Source organism: Marmota marmota, unplaced genomic scaffold, assembly GCF_001458135.2.
Source record: "Marmota marmota marmota unplaced genomic scaffold, marMar, whole genome shotgun sequence".
NCBI classification, from domain to species: domain Eukaryota; kingdom Metazoa; phylum Chordata; class Mammalia; order Rodentia; family Sciuridae; genus Marmota; species Marmota marmota.
The window spans coordinates 6920703-6945462 of NW_026000051.1; the positions used below are offsets into that span (position 1 = coordinate 6920703).

Below are 24760 nucleotides of genomic sequence, written 5' to 3' on the forward strand. Positions count from 1 at the left end.
CCTTTTTTTTTTTTTTTTTGGTCATAATTCCTGACTATTGGCTCTCCTTGATACCTGAAGCATTAGATGTAGTGAATTGTGTATTTTTGGACCCAAAGATGTGATTTTCCTCAATTGTTTTCTCTTTGGTTTTATTTAACATAAAACATTAGCTTTTCGAGAAATCAGAACCTTAAGATACAGTCCCCCAGGGCCCTCATGTGGAATTATTTTTAGTAGTGATTTCTAAAGACGTTAACCAGTTAATTTTAGAAATGAACAGATTTCTGTGGTTCAGTGGGTAGAGTTAGAAGAAGATGAGAAAAACTGTCAGTGGTAAAGCCTTGCATCAGAATCAGATCCCCTAAGTTGTTCCTCTTTTAAAGTGAACTCATTCTCTTGAACTGGAATCCACTTGGCAGCTACTTTGGAGAGGCAGAGCGGGGGTAAGGTTACTCTGTTGGTTCTTGTTCCATTTGCATTTTGTGGGATTGTAGAGGGCAAAGTTTTCTTTGGTCTTTCACCTGATGATTCAAGATTGGCTCTGCTTTCTTCCATACAGTGATTGGATTTCAGAAGTGATTACTTCTCTTCCTTTGATTCTCTGAGATGTTAGTCTCCCTTGACTTAGAAGTGGCCACTTAAATGTTAGTCCTCTGGCCAAGGCCCTGTCTTCTTTATCTCTGTTTTTTCCAGAGCCCCAGTTAATGGTGGTGGATAGTTTTCATTTCCACTCTTGCTGTTATTTTTTGCCATTGATAAAAGGTAAAGTTGAAAGTGGGATATTTCAGGAAATGGGTGAAGGAAATTTTGTGAAGTGTGTCTTATTCTTTTGTCCTTAGTCTCAGGAAGTAAAAGGGTGGTGGTCGTGGGGCTGAGGAGGAAAGTATGGTTTACCAAAGTCTCCTTTTGAACCAGACCTCTGGAATTCTAGAATCAGTAAACCTTGAGAAAGTGATCCTTTATAAATTTTTTGAACATATCTTTTCTGATTTTTTGAAGAATAATGAAAGGATAGTTGCAAATAATATACTGGCAAAGTTATTGATTTTAAAAAAAATTTTTTAGTTGTAGTCTGACACGAATACCTTTATTTTATTTGTTTTTATGTGGTGCTGAGGATTATTGAATCCAGTGCCTCACACATGCTAAATGAGCACTTTTACCACTGAGCCATAATCCCAGCCCAAGTTACTGATTTAAAAAAAAAATTTTTCTGCCCGGATTATTTCTGTTCTAAACCTTTTCATGTCTTTTGTCCTGTTCTGTAAACACTGAATTTCATGTTCTCATATAACCAACATGAGCTCCATCCATCCGCAAATACTTACCTGGTATCAGGTGAATGCAGTCTACTTCACTTGGTGCTGCAGTAGGGCTGGTATTATAAGAGGTCCTCCTGAAGTTTTCTGCACAGATATTAGCAAAGCAAGTTGAAAAGAAAGAATATTTCCCTCTGTAGAAGATAGGTAATTATTTATGATGCATTTCTTTGGAGCCAGGTGTCCCATTAGAAATGTTTTTGCTTTACATATTTCTCCTGTGTGTAGGGCATACCATATAGGAGATATTTCATAAAGTGTGGTGCTTGCTGTGCCTGTGGTGAAAATCTATCAGGGAAAATGTTAACTTTTTGGTGACCAGGGACTGTTTAGTCAGAGACTAGAGCTAGATTCAGGGATAGTGCTGAATGAAATGTATGTTTGGTAACTTCCAAGTGTACAGTTGGAATTCAAAGGAAGATATTGGTAGTAAAATATTCAGCATCATGATATCAAGAAATGAACTTCTTTACTTTTTTTTTCCACCAAATCAAATTGCCTCTGCCAAGTTGGGTCTCAGTTACATAACTTAAGGCACTAAAAATGTTTTCTTTATCTGGTACTTTCTTTTTCTGGTACTTAAGCCAAGATTTAGGATATCAGAGCTCCTTGGGAAAAGATACGAAAAAAAGTCTTTTATTATTCACTGATTTCCTTCCATTTTAGAAATCTATTTTATAAAAATTTTGAATCATAGCCATTTATTGAACAGTGGCTTTCAGGAGAAGAGAGGGGACTCCTATGAAATTTACTGTCAAAGTGAGTGTCTGTGCCACAAATCCAAGAGGTTATCTGTGGTTAGAGGCTTGCAAGCTTTTGAACAATGGATTTCCACTTGGCCTGCATATGGGTTGGAGAAATACAAGAAATGAAATATAGGACTGAGTGTTACTGGATGGTAGCTTAGAATCTTATAAGTTTTGTCTTGGCAGGTAATTTGGCATAAATTGTTAATGTAAATCTGGGTTAGTGGTGAAGACGTTATTTTAGTAAAAAAGATAAACTGCTGATTAATTCAGCATAGAACTCAATTACAAATTGAAAGTGTCTCTGCGGGACTCCCGGGCCCTAAAGACAGCAGATGTTGAATTGATACTCCAGCATATTTCACAGTGGTATGAAATATTAACATGGTTTATTATACTTGTGTGGTGTGCGATATTGGAAAGGGGGAGGTGGTGGGCAGGTGGGTGTGCAAAGCAGCCTGACATTACACATCCACTAAAACACTGAAGTGTGATTGTGAATTTTAGGAAAGTTTTCTTTCTTTCTTTCTTTCTTTCTTTCTTTCTTTCTTTCTTTCTTTCTTTCTTTCTTTGAAATGGCTCTGTGGAAAAATTAAGTTTATAATAACATTTGGGTCTAAATATTTAAATGTAGTACGTGTAGGCTTACATTATATTTGCATGTTAAACATGAAAAATGGCAAATTTTATTAACGGTCATGTAAGCGTTTGATGGGACCACTAACCCCAAGAATAGGGGCCTGGAGGGCCCTACTGTTTCACCGAGTTGGTTGTCAGCTTTCATTGTCTGGAAAGTTTTAAATTGCTGCTGTACTATTTTTATCTTCTGATCTAAAACATTGTAATTCTAAAAATGCCTCTGTATTTCACACAGGCAGAGAAGTCTCATTTCTGTCCCCCCATATCCCCAAAAAGTGCTTCATAGTTTTCATATATCCCTACCAACTCAAGGGGGAAAAGCCAGCAAATTTCTTATATCAAAAGATTTGAATAAACAGAACTGCAAATATTTGATGGGACTGACAATTCTTAAGAGGGATGCAACTAAAGTTGGCTTAGATAGGATATTTCAAAGCCATTGCTACTCAATGACAGGTTTTTTTTTTTTTTTTTTTTTAATGAAAGCCTATATCAAGTGTAGTGTTTGCTAGCCGAAGTAAAGACAGTTCCAAAAATAGCCAAATGATTCCAAATGTTATGGTATGACTACACCCTGGATACCTTCTGCTCTTGTGAAGATTAAAAAAAAATATTAAAAAAAAATCATGCCCCTTCTTACATACAGCTTGGCAGAGGCGGGCGGTGGCAGCGGATGGGAGGTTCCCAGAATAGTGTCTGTGTTGCTCATGAGTTGCCATTTGGCTTCTCTAAGCAGCCAATGGGTCATGGTCCTTCAGAGATGTGGAAGGTGTGCCTGTGTTCCACGCACCTGTGTCATTGCAGAAGCTCTGTGCCTGCTCATGAGACGGGATTCCCTTTCTGAGTGACATCTACAACCTAGTGGGTTGGACAGGCTCATAAACAGCTGCTAAAAGTGTGACATGAAAAATATGAGAATGTTCCATATGAGGAGGGCTATTAAAGTAAGACAGACGCAGAATTGATGGACTCTGTCTGGGAGACTTATTTAAGAGGGTGTCAAAGAGCATGTGGTGGGTTGGGGAGGTAGGCTAGTGTATGAGGCCATGAGTTCAGTTCAGAAGAAGAAGAAAAGAGCGACTCCTTATTTGGTCTTGGGGTTTGAGGACAGTAGGACTGGAAGCCTGAAGAGAAGAGGAGACCATTCTGGATGAGGAGCATCATGCACAAAAGCATTTCAGTAGGGTAATCCTGGAAGTTTGGACAGCTGAACATATTTGGAAATAGGAAAACAAAACTCCAGACAGTATCTAAAGTTGTCTGGATGGTCATTTCTTGAGTCAGTGTGGCCTTTTAATTAGCATCCACTCTTCAGTGCGAGACACGGCCAGGGCTAGCAGCCCTGTCCCTGCGTGTGAATATTTAGTTTAGAAAGCTGCCACGTTCCATTAGAGGTGGTTGTGTTTCAGCAGTGGGTGCAGGAGCCGTGTAGACTTTTCAGATGTCCTTTGAGATTTACGTTGCAGTGTAATTGGGAGATGCTGGTACTTAGTGTGTTGTGCATGGCGGAATGTGAGATTACCTGCTGTAATGAGACCCCAGCAGCATACCTCAGGAAGGTAGTTAAAGTTTTAACCTTAACAAATAATGTTACTTGTGAGTTTCTGTGAGGTAATTTATACCACTCTCCCCTAACCCTGAAATTGTACAGAAATGAACAAAGATACGAGGTTGTGCTTAATAGATATTTTTAAATTCCACCACCTACTGGTACAGATTTTTAAAAATATTTGCAGTGAGCACTGTATCCATAGAATGCAGTCACATTTGTAGTTATTGTCACCCTGTCATGACATTGGAATATAGTTCCTCTAAATTCGGAACTGTGGCAATAACATACAATTAAAAGGTATAAGTACCTATTAACTTGATTTCTTGACAAATATATTGGCTCTTAACTCAGATGAATGGAGTTGAGATGATTGAATGGTAAAAACAGGCACAATGGGAAGTTCATGTGTGGGCTTTGAAGAGGTCTGAGTTTGAGGATTGAGTTTTGCCTCTTGGGTAACCCCCGGTAGCCTCAGTTAATAAAGTAGAAAATTCGCTCCTAAAATGGGTTGAAGTCAGCCCTTCAGGGAATTGTTGGGAGGGCCATGTTTGTGGGTTAGCAGAAGTTTGCTCTCGATTTCACTCATTCTGTTTGCAGAGAGCTTTTCTATATGTGTTTTAGGGAAAGGTGAACATTTGGAGGCAGTACTGATGCAGTGATTCTCACAGACTTTCCTTTGGAATTTGATGAGTGTGAATTCTGAGGTAGAGAAGCATCAGGATGTTTTACCACATGCAATCAACCAGATGAACCATGGGATGTTAGAGCAGCATTGTTTAAGTCATGTTTGCAACTATGAAATAATTTTAGAGGTGAAGTGCTTTAAAAAGATAAACTCGAGTGATTGATCACGAATGTCTAATTAAGGACTAGACAAACTTCATTAGTATGTTTTTGACATTTTGTCTTTTGGCAGGGCTAGGCAAGCATTCTACCACTAAGCTATATCCCAGCCCTTTTTTGTATTTTTTACTTTGAGACAGGTGTCACTAAGTTGCCTAGGATGACATTGAACTTGTGATCCTCCTTCCTCAGCCCCTGAGCAGCTTAAATTACAGGCAGGCGCCACCATACCTTCCATTGTTTTCTTGGGTGAAAACAAACAAACATGGACTTTGGAGCTAGACCAGACTGTGTTGCATCTCAGACCTTCCGGTTGTTGGTCTTGTGTCTTGGGTTAGTCTTTTCCACTCCTCTGGGTCTTAATCTCCTGGGTTGGTAGCGTTGGGTAAGGGTAGTGTAAGTGTTGTTTTAAAGAGCAAGTGGAGCTGGGCACCGTGGCACACACCTGTTTATCCCAGTGATTTGAGAGGCTGAGACAGGAGGATCCCAAGTTCAGCAATTTAGTGAGGCTCTAAGCAACTTAGTGAGACCCTGTCTCAAAATGTAAAGGACTGGGGATGTGGCTCAATGGTTAAGTGCCCCTGGGTTTAATCAATCCCTAGTACCCCCCCCACCCCCCAAAAAAAGTAAGTGAAGTAATGTGCTTTGTAGACAGCCTGAAGGCAGTAAATATAAGCTTTCTGACTCCTTTTAGCATATAATTTCTAGTGAAAACGTGCTACTTCGTACACTTGTTAGTGTGACATGGCAGTAAATTCTTGTGTGAAAGATGTGCATGGGTGTCAAATTGCATTTCACTTGATGTATAATGATTACCTTTCTCACCAATTTGAACTGGGAGTACTGAGAAACCATTGCTTGTTGCATTAGTAGTTGTGGAAGAGTGAGACTTTCGCCTTGTAACCTTGGTTGTGAATGTTAAAGAAGGGAGTAGAGTTAGATCTGTCATGGATTTCTTGTGTACCAGGCACTGCACTAGCAGTTTCTCCTGTACATCTGCACATGGAGTACCTTGTGTAGTTCACATCTGCTGAAGATCAGGTGCTAATTAAAAGGTTAGGTGCTAGGTGCAAATAAGGAAATTGGGACCTTAAAAATGTTGACTGACTTTACCACTGACATCACACAGCTCGTAATCAAAAGAAGTGGATTTGTACCTAGATCTTTACATCTTTACTTCTTTACATCTAGGTCCCCACACCACACTCAATATACTTAGCATACTAATCAGCCCCAGACCCTATAAGCTTTCTTTTGCCCTATTTAAACCTGCCCCACATCCAAACTGAATTTGTGTAAAGATTGTCTGAGCTTTGGAGCTCAGGAAAAGGTGATCAGCCAGGAGCTTCATGGAAAGAGATCTCAGTTAGTAGCTCCTCATGATCTCCCCCACCCACACCTTACTTACTCTGCCTTACTTAAGTCCATCTGCTTCTACTTCTTTACAACTTGACCTTGCACAGGGCCAGACCCTCATGCTCATGCGTCTCCCATAGAGTTTCTCTCTGCATTCAGTAGTCTTGCCCCTACAGTTAACTGATCCCTTGCTCTCTTTCTGCCACTCTAGAGGCCAGACAGGTTTTATTTGGGAGTCCTGTTATCGAAGAAGTGGTGTTGACAAATTGATCTCAGCCCCAGTATTTTTTTCTCCCTGGAATGGTCTCAGTAGACTTTTAGTGATTCTAATTTTATCTTGTCTCCTTTAGGTAACATCCTTGAATCTACTACAGAAGCTTACCATTATTTACAACATATATTAAGTTAATCGTTGTCTTTCTATTAGCCTGCCAGAAAAATAGTCATCTTTGTATGTAGGCTGCATATGTTCAGAGGAGTGGTCAGTGCCCATGGCCAAGACTAGGAGCCCAGGTGGCACCTGCTCCTTCCCCTCTTGCATTCCCTCCTGCCTCACGGCTTCTCCCCTCTCACTTCTATGCTTATCCTTACTGCCCCACTATCCTTTTTCACTGGGAATATTCGTAATATTCTTTTGGCAATTCCTCCCCCACCGTTTCTAGTTGCAGTTTCTGAAAGCACAGTTATAACTGTATCATTCCATAACCTAAAAATTTCCATGTCTTTTCATTGGTTAGCATGAAAAGTTTTCACTCTGTGGCCTATAAGATTCTCTGGAATTTGGCCCTACTGGACTATCTGGTCTTTGATTTGTCTGTCTTTCACCCCTATCTCAAGATTTGGCCCTGTCCTCATCACCTGCATTCCCTGAAACCTCTGAACACCTACCTGTAGCTCCTTTGTCAGGCCTGTCCTTTTTTTTTTTTTTTTGGTAATTCTGACTTCTTTAGTATGATTACCTATTTGCTTCTCCTTGGGGCTCTGTGCTCTTCCTGGGCAGGCGCTCACCTTGGACCTTCCCGGTATGCAGCATCTGCAGAACAGGTTCCTGTCTGGGCATAGTGCACACTTGCTAAACTAAGCTGACCCAGGCATTTCTGTTGGAGCTTTTGCATCATTTGGAATTTTGTTCATTTGTGGCCATCTTGAAACTTCCTAGAACTAGGGTATGCTGTACTTCTTTGGTTGGATCTCCTCCCTGTCCATTCTAGGCCTTGTGAGGCTGTAGGAGCAGGATCGTGCAGACTCCCACACGCACACTGCACTGGATGGTGGGTTCCAGTCTCTAGACCCTAGAAGCAGGATGGTGGGTAGGCTCTGTTTGAACAGCGCTTCTGCTGGCTGCAGACCCTGTGTTCAGCCTCCACTTCTAACAGGACTGAATTTCTGTCATCACTGTCTTGAGACATGCCTGTGGTTGACCCACAAAGCAGATTCACTTGATTGCTTCCTCCTGTATTCAGGTGATGGCCCTTTCAGTGTCTCTAGGAATTTATTACTACAGTCATCACTGGCTACTTGCTTTAGGAGAGAGAGATTATTAATATCTTATTAGTGTTGTTGAGCACATTTCTCACTTTCTTTAAATTCAGTCTTTTCTTTTTTATTGTTTTTTTCTCTGATTATGTTTGATTCAATGCAGCCTTGGAAATATATATTTGTATACACATATGCTGTGAACACTGATTTCTTTTCCTTGTGAAAAGCAATATGTTCTCATCTCTTTTGGTCCCTTTCCCTCTGGAAGCTTAGGTATTTTTCTTCCATTCACTGTCACAGATTCTAGCAAAACCTCTTGCTCGCCACCAGTTTTCCTAATGGTCGTGTAGGGAAACATAGGCTTTGGTGATGCCAGGCGCTAACTTGGCACAGATCCCCGAGTTTCCCACTTGCACCCAGCTGTGTGCCTTTGAATGGATCAGCCAGCCTTTCTGCCAGCCTCTGTTTCCTTAACTGTACAAGCAGACAAGGGTTCAATAAGGAACAGAAGCGTGAGGCTCAAAGCTGGGGTTGGTGTGGGTGCCCGGTGTTAGTTCTCTCACACCCTTGCCTTTTTCCTTCTGTCCTAGAATTTGCTAACAAATATGGCAGGAACATTACTATCTTTTTATTCTTCTTCACAGCCCTTGGTTAGAGTTATTATTTTCATTCTTACAAGGGGACAACCTGTGGCTCAGAGCTTAGAATTGTGTTAATGTGTGACACAATTCTAATGTCAACCTCTCCTGGGCCATTGTAACACCTCTGTTTCTGCCTTGAGTTGCAGTCACACTCCTTTGGTGATCTGGTGTAAGTCCAGTTACTACTAATGCCTTACCCTTAGATCACTTCTCTGCACACCACAGCAAGTGAGTGGGCAGTCCAAATGTGACCTTAAAGCCATGGTCACCAAGCACTGGCTATGCTCACCAATTCCCAAGTGTTTGCATAGGCAGCAATGTTTACCTGGACAGCTCAAGCCAGACCCAAAATTTGGACAACTTTGCTTTTTGATACACTGCCCTGTCTGAAATAAATAAGTAAGCAAGTAAGTAAGTAAATAAATAAATTTGCCTTTTCTGCTGTGAAAGATGTCACCACACATGGGATGCATCAGGTTTGTGCAGGAAGCCTACTGCTGGGGTTATGTATTGCTATTTTAAATACTATTTTTGAGTTCTTTAAATTTTTATTCAATCACTAGTCATTAATGACTCCTTTAGGCCACATCATTGACTAGGGTAGAACTTAACAGGACACTAGAAAACATTGTGTTAAAACTTCCTTCCACAGCCATCTTGAGTGGTCCCCACTTGGAACTGGCGCAATTTTGGAATTACCTCATTTGGTATTATCTGTCTCATAATTTTTCCAGTGTCTGCAGAAGGTATGAGGTGCCATCCCTTAGGTGCAGAAGTTTGGTGCTCTCTTTTTAGAGTCCAAATTTACATCCCACCCAAACTTTTAGCTGCTGTGATACAGATCATCAGAGCAATAGTTTCTATTTTATTTATTTTTTGCTGTGCTGAGGATCAAGGCCAGGCAGGGCCTCCTGTATGCTAGGCAAGTATTCTACCATTGAGCTACACCCCCAATTCAAAACAATAGAATTTTTCCCTATTTCAAATCAAAGTGATAAAAATAATGTAGATTTTCCGAGATGAATTTAGACTGCTTTGATTTTTAAAAAAATTCTTTTATTTGTTTATTTTTATGTGGTGCTGAGGATTGAACCCAGTGCCTTGCACATGCGAGTAGGCGCTCTACCACTGAGCTACAGCCCCAACCCTCTGCTTCAATTCTTTTTTAAATTATTTTTTGACAAAAATTGTATAGATTTATACAGGTTGCTTTGAAATACATATACATTGTGGATGGCGAAATCAGGCTAATTAACACATGCATTACCTCATGAACATTTTTTGTGGCTGAAAACATTTAAAATCTCTCAGCAATTTTCAAGAATATAATACATTATTGCCTGTACTTAGCATGTTGTACAGTAGATTTCTTGAACCCTTTCCTCCTGACTGATTTTTGTATTTGAGGGATATCTCCCCAGCCCTTCTGTGCTTTAGGTCTTCCTGAGTTAAATCCATGGTTGATAATATTAAGTAGCAAATCGTTTCAAATTAAATATGAACTCAGTAGCAGATGGGAAAATGGATGAATGCCATGTTAATTCAGCCTGAATTCAGCCAGATAGTGGCTCACATTCTTGTTCATGCTGGCTCCTTGGCTACATAAACAGCAAATAACCAGTTTTGTTTCTTTTTAAATTCTTCAAAATTTTAGTGGAGTTTCCAGTGACTCATCATATACATGTATTTTCACATTCCAAAGCTGTGTCTAAAATAGAATGTGAGGTTTTCAGTCAAATACATATTTAATATTTTGCCTGTCCTCCACATAAGTAAAGCCTGTTCAGTATGCATAACCTAACAGTCAAATGTGGAGGGCTTATTTAAAGAGTGTTAATTTGATGCTGAACTGTCCATAGTGCCCATTGGCTAGCACACCTCCATTGTACTCTGGTGACATTCCCAATCTCAAAACCACTTTAGTGAGAAGAGGAATTCGATTGTAGCTGTAGACAAGAATAATGTGGAAAAGTTTCTTTGCAGTACTAGTTTGGATCTGCACCATAGCGGATGCCGAGGTAATCTATCAGTTTGTGAGTGTCTACAAAATGCAACTCTCTAGATAACAGGTTTAAAGTAAAGATTTAATACAGTCTCCATCTCCTATGATGTTGCAGTGACAGTTTAAAACTCATTCTCTAAATCTCAGCAGACTTTATAGCCAGCAGTGGGCCAATATAAAGTTTAATAGCATTACAACACATAAATCATCTTTTAAAGATGCTACTAGTAGCTCCAATATTAAATGCAGACAATCGCCTGTGGTATAAATAATTTATCAAACACCATTTCAGATTAGCCTTCCATGCTGAGTTATTTATTTTAGCCTTTTCTGTACGATTCCTAAGGCACTTTTTGAAAGATCCATTACTGGTCAGTTTAATGAACTTGGGGGTCTGTTTTGTCCCCTCAAGCACTCGGGTACAGCTGTGGTGACCATTACGTGGCCGACGTGGCCCTCTTTGTGCCTTTTACAAGTGCTGCCCATTTGTCATGTAGTGGTAAATGGAGCTGCACATTGGAGTCCAGGGACACATTGTGCGATGCAGTGATGGAGACAAACAGATAGCTCTATAAAGTGCTGCTTGTCACAGCTGACTTGTAGTACAGTACATCACTCTTATTGTAATCTCATTTAAGAAGCAGGGGTGGCCCCGGGGACTGATATTCCCAGTTAGTTGGTCTTTGTAGCCATAAAGCAGGAAGTGTTCCTTTTATATTCTCTGAACTTTTAGGGAGTGTGCTTTTTGCTTGGATTAATTATTGCAGGAACTTCTTGATGGCCCTGGGTGAAGATCGGTTGGCAAGTTTGCTAGGACCTCCTCCTGGTTTGGGGCTGGGTGCAGGCATTCGCCGCTAAGAGATAAACTATGTTTTTTTAGGAGCCCTCTGGCTTGCTTTATTAAATAAGTTCCCAGTTCTTAAGCAACAGCTGTATGGCAGAGACTTAATAGGTGCTTTCTCCACTTGATTTCTAATTTGCCGCAATCCTCTGAGGTAGGATTTATTATCGTTCTGTTATAGAGGAGGAGACTGAACTCAGAGGTGAAGTGACTTGCTCAAGTCTGCATAGCAGTAAGTAGACTAGGGATGCAAACTCAGTCTGTCTGCTTCCACATCTGCCAGGTGACCTTGAACCTGTGTCCCTCAAATACCATTCAGTTTTCAGGGTCATGGTGGTCTTTTTGAGCATCTCAGTGTAAAAGGAAGCCAGCCCTTCTCCTGGAGGGCTATTTGTTGAGCAGCTGGGATAAGTCCTGTGGTCCAGCAACACACTGAATCTCCAAGTCCCTTGCGGCAAGCAGTGTAAACCCATGAGCAGCTGGCCAGGGGAGGGTGCTGGCCCTACCAGGAGAGAGCATTGCACCTAGGCCTGGTCAGCTGGGATCCCAGGCTCTGCAAGGCCCTTGTCATGATCTCCCTGCATCAGCTGTCCCCAGGCAGATGCTGCTCAGGACCCAGGTCACTCTGCATCTTCCCAGAAAAAGGAGGTGCCATTTCCCTAGGAACAGTGAATTCTAAAGGAAGAGACAGTGTTTTCTGCATTTACTGTGGACCAAAGGCAGATAAAAATGTGGTGTTTCCTCCTTCTTGCCTTTAGTTTGTGGTTTGTTTTGTTTTCTTAAATATTTGGTATCACGTGTTAAAGACAAAAGTTGTTTAATTGTAAAATTTTACTATAAAGAAAACACAGCATGAATATGCCCAGTAGTGTATTTGCATATGTGTCTAGAATTCTGTGTATGGAATACTGTAGTTAAAGACAATATTCAACATATAAAGCAGTTCTTGGAACACAGTAGGTCTCTGGGAATATCTATTGAAGATCTTAGCTGTGTGTGGAATGGGCAGATAGAAAGAACTCTTGGGGGGCTTGGGGTGTGGCTCAAGCGGTAGCACGCTTGCCTGGCATGCGTGCGGCCCGGGTTCGATCCTCAGCACCACATACAAACAAAGATGTTGTGTCCGCCGAAAACTAAAAAATAATTGAAAAAAAAAAAAATTTAAAAAAAAAAAAAAAAGAAAGAACTCTTGGTCATTTTTGACCCTTTTGTGTTTTAAAGGGTTTTGGTGGTGAGGCAGGGAATAGTGAAGTGAGCCCTTTAATCTTGATGTTGGCCTCTGATGTTAAATGGTAGAAATGTTATCCCAGCGAGGTTGAGAGTAGAGAAGACCCTTTGGGCTGGGGGCTGGGGGCAGTTTGGGAAACACCTTGCAGTGGAATGAATGTCAGAGAAGCCTCTAGTTGGCTCACAGAGAAGTTGGCAGGCAGCAGCTTTCTTCTCTTATAGTTGACCAGATTCTGAGGACACTAGTGATAGGGAGTGAAACAGTCCTGAGTCAGGAGACCGCTGCCTGGTGTCCCCAACTAGTCCCCAGCCCAAAGGTTATTTGTGAGCTGGTGTGTTCTTGGCATCTGTGGCCCTAGGGTCCTATGGACCTATTTCAGTATTTACTATTGACTAGCTGTGTGACCTTGGGCAAGCCAGTGGTTTCCTCTCAGCCAGTTTTCTGATTATACCATCCTCAGAAGATGATTGGGGGCAGGAGTAAACAGGGTAGCGATCGCTCAGTGTTTGGTACATTGTAGTAGGTGCTCAGTAAATGTAAGGTTTGTTTGATAACATCTTTAGTCCTGTGGATATGGGGGGTGGGTGGAGAGTTAGGATCTTGTGGGGTTTTCTTATTTAAGGAACCATCTTCCCTAGGATTGGTGAAGAGGAAAGAGATTTAAAAGATTTTTTTCTCAATTTAAAAAAAAATTTACATTTAATAGCACACATGATAGTTTTATGAGTAAATCAAACTATACATAGTACATTTCAAAATTTGGCAAATTTTAAGTTTAATTAGTTATCTACTTATATTACAGAATATTTGCAAAATAAAAGTATGTCGCAACCCCTCGCCGGCAAGGGAAAGCACGACACAGGATTCTTCTTTCAGCAGTTTATTCAGGCCTTGAGTCATGTATCATCTTCTAGCGCCCGCCCCCGACACACCCAAGCACAGCTTAATAAAGCCCCCCGCATCCCAATCCCAAGCCGCCACGTGGATCTCTCTCATAGGGTGATAAGGGATTGCGCGCCAACTCTCGATAAAAGGAGTTGTTTATCACAGGCTACAGTGGAAGCCAGCGCCATCTTCTAATGGCGGCCACGGTCTATAAGAATGGCTTACCACAAAAGTAGAATCACCCGTACTCCCAGTGCACTGTCAGCAGTCTGGTTTCTGTGTGCTCGGTTGGATTCATTGGCATTAGATATGCATGTCTAATAATATGTGTTTATTTTGGTTTTCTCTAAATCTTCCCCCATCCTCCGAAATGCAACCATTTGAGAAATTGAGACCTGCAGCCCTAGGTGCTGCCAGCAGGATTGTGATGACCACTAGTGCTGTTGGCTGGTGCAAGTCCCCAGCTGCAGCGATGTGAGAAGACAAAGCAGAGGAAATGGGTAAATGTCGGAGAAGAGCAGGAAGAGGGAGAGGAGCTGAGAGGCCAGGATGAGCAGGTCATTTCCTGAGTGCATTGGGGCACACGCTTCTGAGGATGGTCACCAGTAAAACAGCCACGCAAGTTGAAATGAGGATGCGTTTAGTGAACTGGTGGCTGGGTTTTGCTGTCTGTGTGGCAGCAGCACCACCAGCAGCCATCTCCTTGGCTGAGGAGCAGCTTTCCCCTCTGGTTTCTGGTCAAGTGTTTGAGAGACTATTGGCAATGTGGGAGAGTCCCTGATTAGAGAATCCTGTTTAGAGTGCATTCCTACAGGACCACATGTGGCCCAGAGAGAAACTGTCTTCATTGACCCCACATGGATCCCACTCAGAAAAATAACCCCCTAGTTCTGCTGCTGGCTTGGTGCAGATCAGATCCCCTTCCTGCGAAGCCTCTCTTTTTCTCTATGTCTGTAGAGGGCGCTCATGTCACTGGTATCTGAGGCTGGCCAGAGGCTGGCAGAGGAGCAGGAGCCTCGGGTGGGCTCACATCTCCTTACAACTTAAAGCCAGTGAATCTTTTGAGGCTCTCAGGTTGGAGTTTGGGCAGGGAATCTGTTTCTTGAAGGTGGTTACTTGGGCAGCAGCTGCAGCACAGCATAGAGGCCTTTCTTTGGGACGTTGGTCTGTTTATGTACATGTGGCCTAAAGGGCTTGGACTTGGGCTGCCTTTGGTTGCATTGCCCTTTGCCGAGTGCCCTGTGTCCTCCCCGAGGCTTTCCCGAGCTGCCAGTGTTCCCGTGACTCCTACTCAGTCATCCTTCTGTCCTCATCATACTGTGCTCTGGTTGCTTGAGTCTGATGTCCCTGCTGAACTCTTGGGTCCCTAGAGGGTAGGGACTTTGGTGCTTCATCCATCTCTACAGTCCTGGCACCTAGCACAGAACCTGGCATGTGATGGCCTTTTTAACTAAGAGAGGAATGGCTCCACCTGTTCACCAGTAGCTGTTGGGGACTCATACTTGCTGCTTCGAGGTGGAGTAAAGGAGAGAGTGATTCAGAGCATTGAGTCACTTCAATGAACTTGCAGGATCATTAGTGGGAGGAGATAAAGTCTCTTGGGCAAGAAGTCCCACCCTTGGCTCTGCCAGCGTTTTCCCAGAACTACTGTTGTGTTGGTGTTCGTCTACCCCCACCCGACCCACCCCATGACACTGCCTTTCCATTACGTTACCTTTTATTAATAAAGTTTTATTGGGACAGAGTCATACCCATTTGTTTATGCATTGTCTATAGCTCTTTTGTACTACCTGGTAGAGTTGAGCAGTTACGACAAAGACCTACTCTATGCCTACAAAACCTAAAATATTTACTACCTGGTCCTTCACAAGAAGAGTTTACTGACCACTGTTTTGAATGATAAATACTACAGCCCATAGTTCCCAAGTTGAGGTGATCATGTGATATGGAGTGGTAAGGTTGAGAAAAGGGGTTCATGCATAAAGAGTTTGAATATCTCAGGTTCCCACTTATCTGCTGGGAGGCCTTGGGCAAGTTACTGAGATATGAGATCGTTTCTATAAAACCTTGTTGAAAAAACACTGCACGGGGCTGGGGTTGTGGCTCAGTGGTAGAGCACTTGTCTAGCATGTGTGAGACACTGGGTTCATTCTTCAGTACCACATAACAATCAGTAAATAAAATAAAGGTATTGTGTCCATCTACAACTTAAAAAAAATACAAAACACTGTACAGCTCTCAGAAGATTCTGCACACAGCTTGTGAAAGTACCTTGTGGGCTTCAGAACAGGTGTGCAGCTTGTCTGGGGACGGTACACATGGCTTCCTTTTTCAGGAGGAGGAGGCCAAGAAGCTGGTGAGCGAGGCCATTGCAGCTGGCATCTTCAATGACTTGGGGTCTGGAAGCAACATCGATCTGTGTGTCATCAGCAAGAGCAAGCTGGACTTTCTTCGCCCCTATTCAGTGCCCAACAAGAAGGGGACCAGGTGAGTGAAAGAGAAGATATTCTTCCTGTGCCTCTGGCCTCATGGACCTCTTATTATTTCCATGGTATCTGGACCAGGTTTCTTTCCCATGTTGAGAAAAGCTGTTCCAACCAGCCTTCCACGGGTCTGTGAGTCTGCTTTATGACAGTAAGCTACTGCCAGATGTGGGACAGTGACTAAATCCATAAAGTGTTGGTGCGAGAGGTGGAATGGGCTCAGGAGAGAGCCCTTGGCTGCAAGTTGGGATGGAGAGGTTTCAGTCATCTTTGTCCTTTCTTGAGTGTCTTAAAGAATCCCCTGAACTCTGCACGGAGTTCTGTGAGGTGTGTTTTCCAGGGTGTTCGGCTCACAGCTTTTTACTTAGACTGCTCCAAGATGCCTAAAAGCCTCTAAACCAGTAGCTGGGAGCCTCTGAATGTTGGCCGTGGGAGTTAATGGTGTTTACTACACCAGAGGGGAGTCGTGCCACTGAGTTGGTGGCACATGCCATGCAGGTGCCTCATCTTGGTGGTGTGGGCCAGGCTCAGAGTAGTGAGTGAGGTTCTAGTAGATTTGCTGAACAGATCTGGCTGTTGTGTGTGCAGATGAGCAGTTTATTGGCCCTTCCTTGTGGGTCCAGCTGCTTGACCACCCTGTGGCTTCTGATCTCTTCCTGGAGCTGGGAAGCCAGAATGTGGCTCTTGGGCTCATTCCCGAGTGAGGCACAGCTGCACCTGTGACCTCTGCCACCTCTGGAATGCTTGTGTTCAACTCCGCTGTGGATATTCACCTCCAAGATTCACTCACAAGGAAAGAACAGCCTTCAGAGCCAGCAGTGTGCACTCAACTCAGAGTTCAGTGTGAATTGGGGTAGACGCCCAGCTGCAGAGAGCCCTCTGCAGGTGCTGGGGAATGCTGTGGCCGACTTGCTGTGGTGGCTTTGGGCATCATTCGACCTCCATTTGAAGTGGTGGAGCTAGACAGGGGATCACAAGGAGCCCACGAAGTTCCCTGGGCCTTGAGCAGGAAGGGAGGCCACCCTTCAGGTACACAGTTGTGCTGGGAGCAGGCTTCACCCAGCTCCCTAAAGATGAGAATTGATAGTGTGGCTGGAGCCGGTTCATGGGGAGGAGGTGGGGGATGGGCAGAGAGGGGCTCCATCCATTCTAGACTGGAGAGTGTCCTGGGAGAGGATTCTGACAGCCACATTTGAGCCACAGTATTTGTGAGCTGGGGGTGTAGCTCGGTTGTGGAGCATTTGCCTATCATGCGGGAGGCCCTGATTCCATCCCCAGCACCGCCAAAGAAAAAAGAGAAGAAGAGGAGAAAAGTAGTATTCTTGGTTGCCAAAGGAATCTGTGCTTAGCACAAGAATCTTTGTGCATAAGGGAGCGCAGCAGAGGCCTGTTTACCTGTAAAGGAGACTGAACACAGGGAGCAAAATCAAAGTGGCTAGGAGTGCTGGCTGGAAGACTAGCCAGGTAATATGCCAGTATTGGGCACAAGATAGGTGTGCCCCTGCCCTCAATAGGCTGCTCCCTGCCAGTGCCCTGGGGCAGAGAGCACTGCATTCACAATATCCACAACCTCACTCTCATCTTCTTGTCTGGTCATTGACGGTGGGGCACTACCCAGGTGAGGGGATTCCCATAGTGGACAGCAGGTCAGGGCAGAGCTAGAGTCCTGGACAGGGTCCTGTGTCCAATGCCAGTGTAGACCTGGCCTCAAAGATTCCTGGTGCCCTGTGGTGCAATCTACTGTTGCCCAAGGCAGAGGCCCTCTTTGCATACTGCCAAAGCAGGCACCTGGGCTTGGGTGCAGGGGAAGAAGCTTTTGGGTTTCCCAAAGACATTGGGGTGTGGTACACATGAGTCAGGCACATAAGGGCTACTGGGACTCTGGCTCCAAAGCACGAGGCTGCCAAGGGCCAGCTTGGTGGGAGTTGAATGACATCTTCAAACCTACAGAGGGAGGAACACATTATGAAGAGGTACAGTTACTCACACCCTTGATAAAGAACACGGTGGGGACAGGAAGGTTTTGCAGAAATAAAGGGAAGCCTTTCTTTCTGCTCCATCTCCTGAATTTAATACACAACTGTCAGATGTCCACTTTTTATTCTTTCTGCTCCCTTGAGCCCAAGTACCTGTTTGAGAGGCAGACTGTTCCAGGAGCACATGGTAATGGCCCAGCCAGCAGCCTTCCAGTAGTGCATGGCAGCAGTACTGCCCCAGCTAGGAACATCCCAGAGGACCAGTTGGGTTGGTGCTGCTGTTTGACACTGTCCTAACTGCCAGCCTCAGTGTGGAAGTCCACAGTTAACATATGGCTTACAGGCTGCCCTATGCTCAGAGAGGCCCCTGTGGGTGCACTGCCAGGATGGCAGTATTGGTGGGTGCCTCCTAGTGGTGACCTCCCATGTACCTGCAGAGGCCAGTTAACTTTGCCTGAGTCTTGAGTGTGGGTTCTAAAATGATGAGCTCCAAGTCTGGCTGAGGACTATTTTTGTGCCATTGCGGTTTCAGGATAGTTTTAAAGAGTAGCAAGCAAGTGATAGTTAAGTAAGTTGCTCTTGTTGCTGGCAAGAGAAGGGCCATCTTGGCTTGGTGAGAGGCTTCACTTCTGAGGGTTACTGACAGGTAATTTGGGGGAGGTTGGAGCCTGCGGTCACATAATCAAATGTTTTCTTATACGTATGTATGGGGGGATAAGGTGATGGGGAAGGGGAGGTATGCACCCCCAGTGTCCTGGGTGCTCTTTTTTGACCTAATGGGTCTACCAGGCTCTCCCATTCTGGAGCACTAGAAAGCTGAGGGCAGGACTCAGGGCAGCCACTTTCTGCTCTCTTCAGCCTTCTGTCTGGCACCTGGAGGAGAATCTCAACTTTGTGTTTTTGTTTTTTCTCACTAGGTTTGGCCGGTACAGGTGTGAGAAAGGGACCACTGCGGTCCTCACTGAGAAAGTCACTACCCTGGAGATTGAGCTACTGGAGGAAACTGTCCAAACAATGGACACTTCCTGAATGGTGCTAGTGGGTGGCTGGGTATCACTCTGGAAATCGGGGGCACTGGAAACACCCCTGTGACACCTTCATTTGGTTCCTGTTTGCTAAATGAAGTGCAATAAAAAAAAAATGAAAACCACAATGGGTAGCTGAGACCTGGGGACTCTGTGGTCATGGGGCCTATCAACCTTTCAGGCTCTTGATCCCTCGAGTACCAATCTGGGTTCAGGTGAGTGTCAACGGTGAGGGCCTTCTGAAAATAGCAGGCCTCCTCTGGCTGGAAGCCAGACTTGGTTACTTGGATTCTTCACGTGAACATTGCTAACTTACCCCTTGTGTTAACTTTCTCTTTGCTCAGGGCAGCCCCAGGGTATTTGGTTGTCCTAACAGGGTGATGAGTGCAGGGCAGCCACTGCCTAGTAACTGAGTAGGAAAGCAGTGTTGGGATGATGAGAGTGGGTTGTGGCGTGGCTCCGGGGCACGGCACCTGCCTGGCATGTGCAAGGCCCCAGGTTCCATCCCCAGCTCCGGGGCAGGGATGGGGGTGGGGGGGCGTCTCCAAGTTTGAGTTCTCAGGCCCCACTCAGTTTTAAGCACCGAGTAACGGCAGGCAGGGGATGGTGGCTTTACCATAGCTTCATCAAACTGGGTGAGCTGCACTCTGACCAATTTCATGGAGTCACAGAGGAATGTTTACAGGCTTAGCTGGATGTGATCACTTCACAAACCTTCAGACTGCTGAGTGGTGGAGGGTTCTCACGGAGTACGAGTAGGAAGTGGATGGCATGCAGAACACAAGCTCATTGGTGTGCCAAGGCTGCTATGCCAAGGGCAGACACAGCAGGGACTCTGAGAGCCATAAACAGAATATTTGCAAATAATCTGTGTGGAATCAGAAAACTTTCAGTGGTGAGTGCTAGGCAGGAGACAGGGACTTTGACTTTCCTTTGGAGAGAACATTCCAGGGTGAGCCCACTGTGAGGCCAGCTGCCTTGTGAAACTGCGGGGAGTGGGCCAGGGAGAACAATGGGACTATTGAGGGCAGCAGCTTGGCTGATGATTATCAGAATTATTTGGGGGAGCTTAAAAAAATTCCAGGATTACTTGGAATGTCTGGAGCTTAACAAGTTGTTTCTAAAGGCTCTGCAAAATGTCGTGCTGCTGACGTGTTTCATTTAGGACCTCTCAGTTCAAGAAGAAATGTGTGGAAACTTAAAACTGTGCCTGACTCCTCCTCTTCCCAGAAGCAACTCCCTTCCCTCATTTTATTCCCAACATGGAGAACAGCAGAGGCCGCGTCTGGAGACAGTCTCGAGCCCAGCATTGTCACACAGAGCTCTGCTCAGAGATGGAGCAGTGGCCAGCCCAGGTCCTTTCCCTGGGGAAGCCTGGTCAGCAAGTTCACCCAGGGAGCCAGGTGAAGGTGAGGAAGAACCTGACCCAAACATCAGCACTGCTGAGCTGTCACCAGGTGACAACAGCGTAGACAGAGAGTTAACTTGAGTACAAAAACAAAATTCAAAGTATTTCCTCCAGAGCTTCAGTTTCCTTAAATTCACATTTATAAATTAGTCTTCACAGTTAATCCTGTTTGGGAACAAGAAATATGTGAACACGCTTCTGGTTTCCTACACATAATACAGTTGCACTTTAATTCTCAACTTGCATAGTCTATGCACTTGAGTTTTCAAAATGGTGAATGGCTCTCGCTATTGGATCATCTGCAGTATGCTAACTTGCCTCTTTTATTTCAAATTCTGTCAGCAAACCTGAAGGTAGATTAAATTATCCTTCCATTTTACAGATGAGGAACTTAAGGCTCAGAAAAAGCTATGAAACTTGCCCAGGTAACACTAGGAAGTTGCAGAACCAGAAATTGGAAAGAACAGCTTTGGGCAGAGCCATTAGATTTTTCATGTAGCCCATGCTTCCTTCTCACAGAGGAAAATGCTTAACACTGATCATGCAAAGAACCATCAGCATCACAGGAGGTGACAGTGCCTGACACAGGGCAGGTGTTCAGGAGAAGGTGGCAAATCAGACCTCAAACCACACGCTCCAGGCCGTTTGCCTCGTGAAACTCGATGCTAGATGTTGGGTTTTCCTCCCTGTTACTCAAGTTACAAAATGCAGATAAAAATATTAGCAAAATCTCTACTCTACTTACAAAATTATTTTCACTTATCCCTTTATACAACAGAGTAAGTTAAGCACACAGCTTGATTGTTTGGAAAGATACTTAAGAACTAAACTTCACTTGCTCTTCTCTGCGAAGGCTCACCACACAAATCACACCTGTCCTGTCCGTGGAGACTTGGCCAGGCCCCTGGAGGAATTGCCCAAAGATTCACATTACGGTCCAGATACGAGGGGGCTTCAGTGGCTCACTCTATAGCTCTTGTTAACCCAGCCGAGATTGCCCGAAACAGTACAAAGAAGGGACTTTGGAATTTGCCCATTGCCCGGTGCTCTGCGTTCAGTGTCTGCCTTAAAGGCTGCCTTTGGGGGACCTGATGGACCCTCTTGTGTCAGCTGATTCAGGCTACCAGGTGGTCACTTCAGAGAAGAGTACTCAAGTAAGGCAGAGTGGTGTTGGCTTTTGACAAGGCACGGTGCACGCGTGTTCAGGTGCTGGACATCCAGATGTGCATCTGTTTGGCAGCCTGGTGCACATACCCGATGTCTGGTCTCTGGTCAGGGTCAGGATAGATACACATGCTGACCAGTTCTCGAAGCTGCAAGGGAGAGAATTTTTCCTGTTAATCTTGAGAAAGCAGCCTTATTGGGCACTTCTGTGTCCTGTGCACACCTTTGGGCAAATCTGTTTGCGTGTGTGCGCATGTGTGTCTGCTGTCAGTCATGCAGAGGCCCAAACCAGAGGACGAAACTCAAGGAAAGGGCTTATTGATCATAATAAATGCATTAACATGCAGCAGGGCTGCAGTCTGCCCACCCCCTGGCCTCTTCATTGTGCTCATGAAAGACGGCGCTTTTAATTATACAGACACTGAAGGCTTTGCCCGCCTGGGGTGGGGGAGGGGTGCCTTAAGCCTCTGATCACCTCACATTTTGATAGCCTGAGTGCCAATTATTTTAATGGTAATTAAAATAATGACCTTAAAAAGCCTGCGTCTTAACTTGCATCTCTTAACTTGCATGGCTGGGCTCACTGCTATGTTTTCCATTTAAATATGTGCTGCTGGAGGGGCTGGCTGCCTGCCCTGCGGGGTCCTTAGCAGCAGCCAGGAGAGTGGGGGTCCTGGATAAGAGGGAGCCCAAGTGGGTTCAGTGGCCACACTCTGGGGAGGGCCAGAGGAATGTTCCAGGAGACCCAGGGGCTGCAACACACTGTCTTGGCTAAGGGGGTCTGGGCTTTTGCAGATGGGGGCTGCTCTGCAGTGGGCATGTCCTAACTGACCTGTGTGTAGACCATTAGGGCATGCCTTTGACCTCCGCAGGGGGATTCCACTGTTGAAGAAACACTGCCAAGCTCCCGAACAGATGAACAACCCTGGGGTTCTGAGGTGGCCTGTGCACAAGACTACTTTCCCCTCACAGTACTTGGGAAGGGAACTGCGCTAGCCTCTGATGGGTTAAATCCCCAAAAAGCCAAAGCCAGAGTCTGAAGTCTGTGTGACCACACAGTTGGCAGTAAGTGCACATTTGGGATTTTTAGAAACAGAGAAAAGTAATCAAGTCATTTTCATTTGTAAGAGGCAGTGTAACTTTAAAAACAGGCTATGCCAAGGGCTCTGGCACTAAGCAGTAGTCCTGGATGTGCGTGTGGCCAAAGATGTCACAGGCAACCTCTGAAGGGGGTCCAGTGGATGGGGACAGAATGGCCAACGTGGGCAAGTGTGATCCAGGTGCTCATGTCAGCCTTGCAGCTGGGGTGGAGACGACGGTGCCTGTTGGATTGGCAATGAAAGGCAGAAAAATAGGGATTGGCGCTGAGTTGTGCCCGGCTCTGCTATTCGCTTCTGAATGGTACAGAAGTCCAAGTTTAAAAAGAAAGGGGAAAGCCAGTGAGCCTGTAAGCTTGGTAAGGAAATGCCACTAGCTTTCTTCCCTGCCAGCTTGCACACCAGAGCATGAAGGTTCTCTCCAAGGAGCTTGTGAACGCTGCCAGCAGAAGGCGCTGCACAGCCCCCACCCCCTGCCTGGTGCAAGCTGGCAGGAGCAACCAGGCCTGGGATCTGGGGCAACTTGCTTGGAGCACCACTGGCCTGCCCCAGACCCTGGCCCTGGCATACATGAGTGTGCCTTCCAAGGCCTCACCTACTGGACTCTGGCTGCTGAGGACTTGCCGTTGAGAAACATGATGGCACTGTAGCTAGGTGTGGGGTCATCTGGGTTCTGATCCTGCCTCACAACTTACAAACTATGTCATCTATGATGAGTTCTTTATCCCATATGGGTATTGGTAAGGTGGGTGAGGGAAGATTCAACCCAGTAAGTCAACATGAGGCAGTGGCCTCTGGGCCTGAGAAGGCCTCACACCTACCAGCATTGACCTTGAACAGCAATGACTGATGCCAGGTACTGAGCTTTTACTGAGTCAGACCCAGTGCTGTATCCAGTGACCATGTTCTGTTTAGTGCTGGGATGGAACCCAGGGACTTTGTGCATGCCAGGCGTGCGTTGTCCCACTGAGCTACACCCGGCCCCGAGTGGCTGCTGTTGGTGGTGGAGGAACACCAGGTGCCCAGACATGCATGACCTTAATCCTTACAGTGATCTTGATCAAAGACCCTAGTCTTATCCCCATTTTACAGATAGGAAACTGAAACGCCAGGAAGGTAAGTGATATACCCAAGGACAATAAAGGGGGCCTGAGAACCCACGTCTACACACTTAACCCCTGCTGTGCTGGGAAGCCGTCCTCCTTAGTTTACCCATGAATGACATGATTTTAGCCCTATCTACAAAATGATGACTGAGGAAGGTGATATTCACACGGCCAGTACTGGTGTGGCCTGAGCCCCTGTACCCAATGAAAAATGTGAAAATGAAAACCCGAGGCGTGACTTAGGTCTGCTGTAATAAGCAGGAGACCAGTCAGTCCACCTGCTGTGGTTTCTTGTCACAGAAGCTAGTGACCACCAAGGATGGGTGAATGCTGGCGCCACCCTGCTACCTCCTGCCTCCTATCTGGTTCCCAGTGTCTGGTACCATGTGGACCCTGGCCTTGGGATCTGGGACAGGTGGCCTCACATTCAGACCCCAAGTGGGAAGCCAAATAGTGTTGTGGCGGCTGTACCAGCCAGCTCCCGAGGGCTCCTGCTGCTGCGGGCAGGGGTGTGTGGCACTCTGGAAACCCCTTCAGTAAAGTTCACCTGGCCCCAGCCCCCGCAGGCACCTCCCCAAGCTGTTCCCCTCACCCTGTGAGGTGCCCCTGAGCTCAGCCCTGCGCTGAGTTTTGGAAGTGTCCCTCCCGTGAGCTATATGGCCTTCTGGAGACCCACTGAGCCTGGCCACCTCACCTTCTCAGAGTAGTGCTCCCCCGGGAGTGGCGGGTAGTCACACTGCTCAATCTTCTGGCAGAGGGAGAAGAGATTCATTTTGTCTCCATAGAAGGGGCTCTGGAGAGCTGCCATCTGCAAGGGGAGGGGACAGTACAGCAGTTTCAGCCTCAACGTCCAGCACTCTACGGAAAGGGGACCACCAAATTGAGGCAGGGGCTCTCTCTGGGCCTCACTGCAGGACTGCCCAGCAGCACTTTGCCCTGGAACTGCTTGGACGTGGGACTGTATATAAACAAATGGGGACAAGGGTTC

The 24760-nt window shown here is 45.4% G+C and overlaps 2 protein-coding genes across 5 annotated transcripts in view; one reads left to right on the forward strand and one right to left on the reverse strand.

Annotated features, from left to right (window-relative positions):
* Positions 1 to 19125, forward strand: part of Psmb7 (proteasome 20S subunit beta 7) — a 55717-nt gene extending 36592 nt beyond the window's left edge. The window contains exons 7-8 of the mRNA XM_015497603.2: positions 15849 to 16000; positions 18890 to 19125. Of these exons, the coding sequence (XP_015353089.1) occupies positions 15849 to 16000; positions 18890 to 19001 (264 nt within the window). The 3' untranslated portion in view covers positions 19002 to 19125. The remainder of the gene's footprint in view (positions 1 to 15848; positions 16001 to 18889) is intronic.
* Positions 19126 to 20522: 1397 nt separating this feature from the next.
* Positions 20523 to 24760, reverse strand: part of Nek6 (NIMA related kinase 6) — a 73914-nt gene continuing 69676 nt past the window's right edge. For 3 of the 4 annotated variants that reach the window (XM_048813076.1, XM_015497604.2, XM_048813077.1), the window contains exons 9-10: positions 24467 to 24580; positions 20523 to 21718 (exon numbers count right to left, since the gene is read on the reverse strand). In XM_048813076.1, coding sequence (XP_048669033.1) covers positions 21608 to 21718; positions 24467 to 24580 — 225 coding nt within the window. In that variant the 3' untranslated portion in view covers positions 20523 to 21607. The remainder of the gene's footprint in view (positions 21719 to 24466; positions 24581 to 24760) is intronic. The other variant, XM_048813078.1, reaches the window with a different exon arrangement.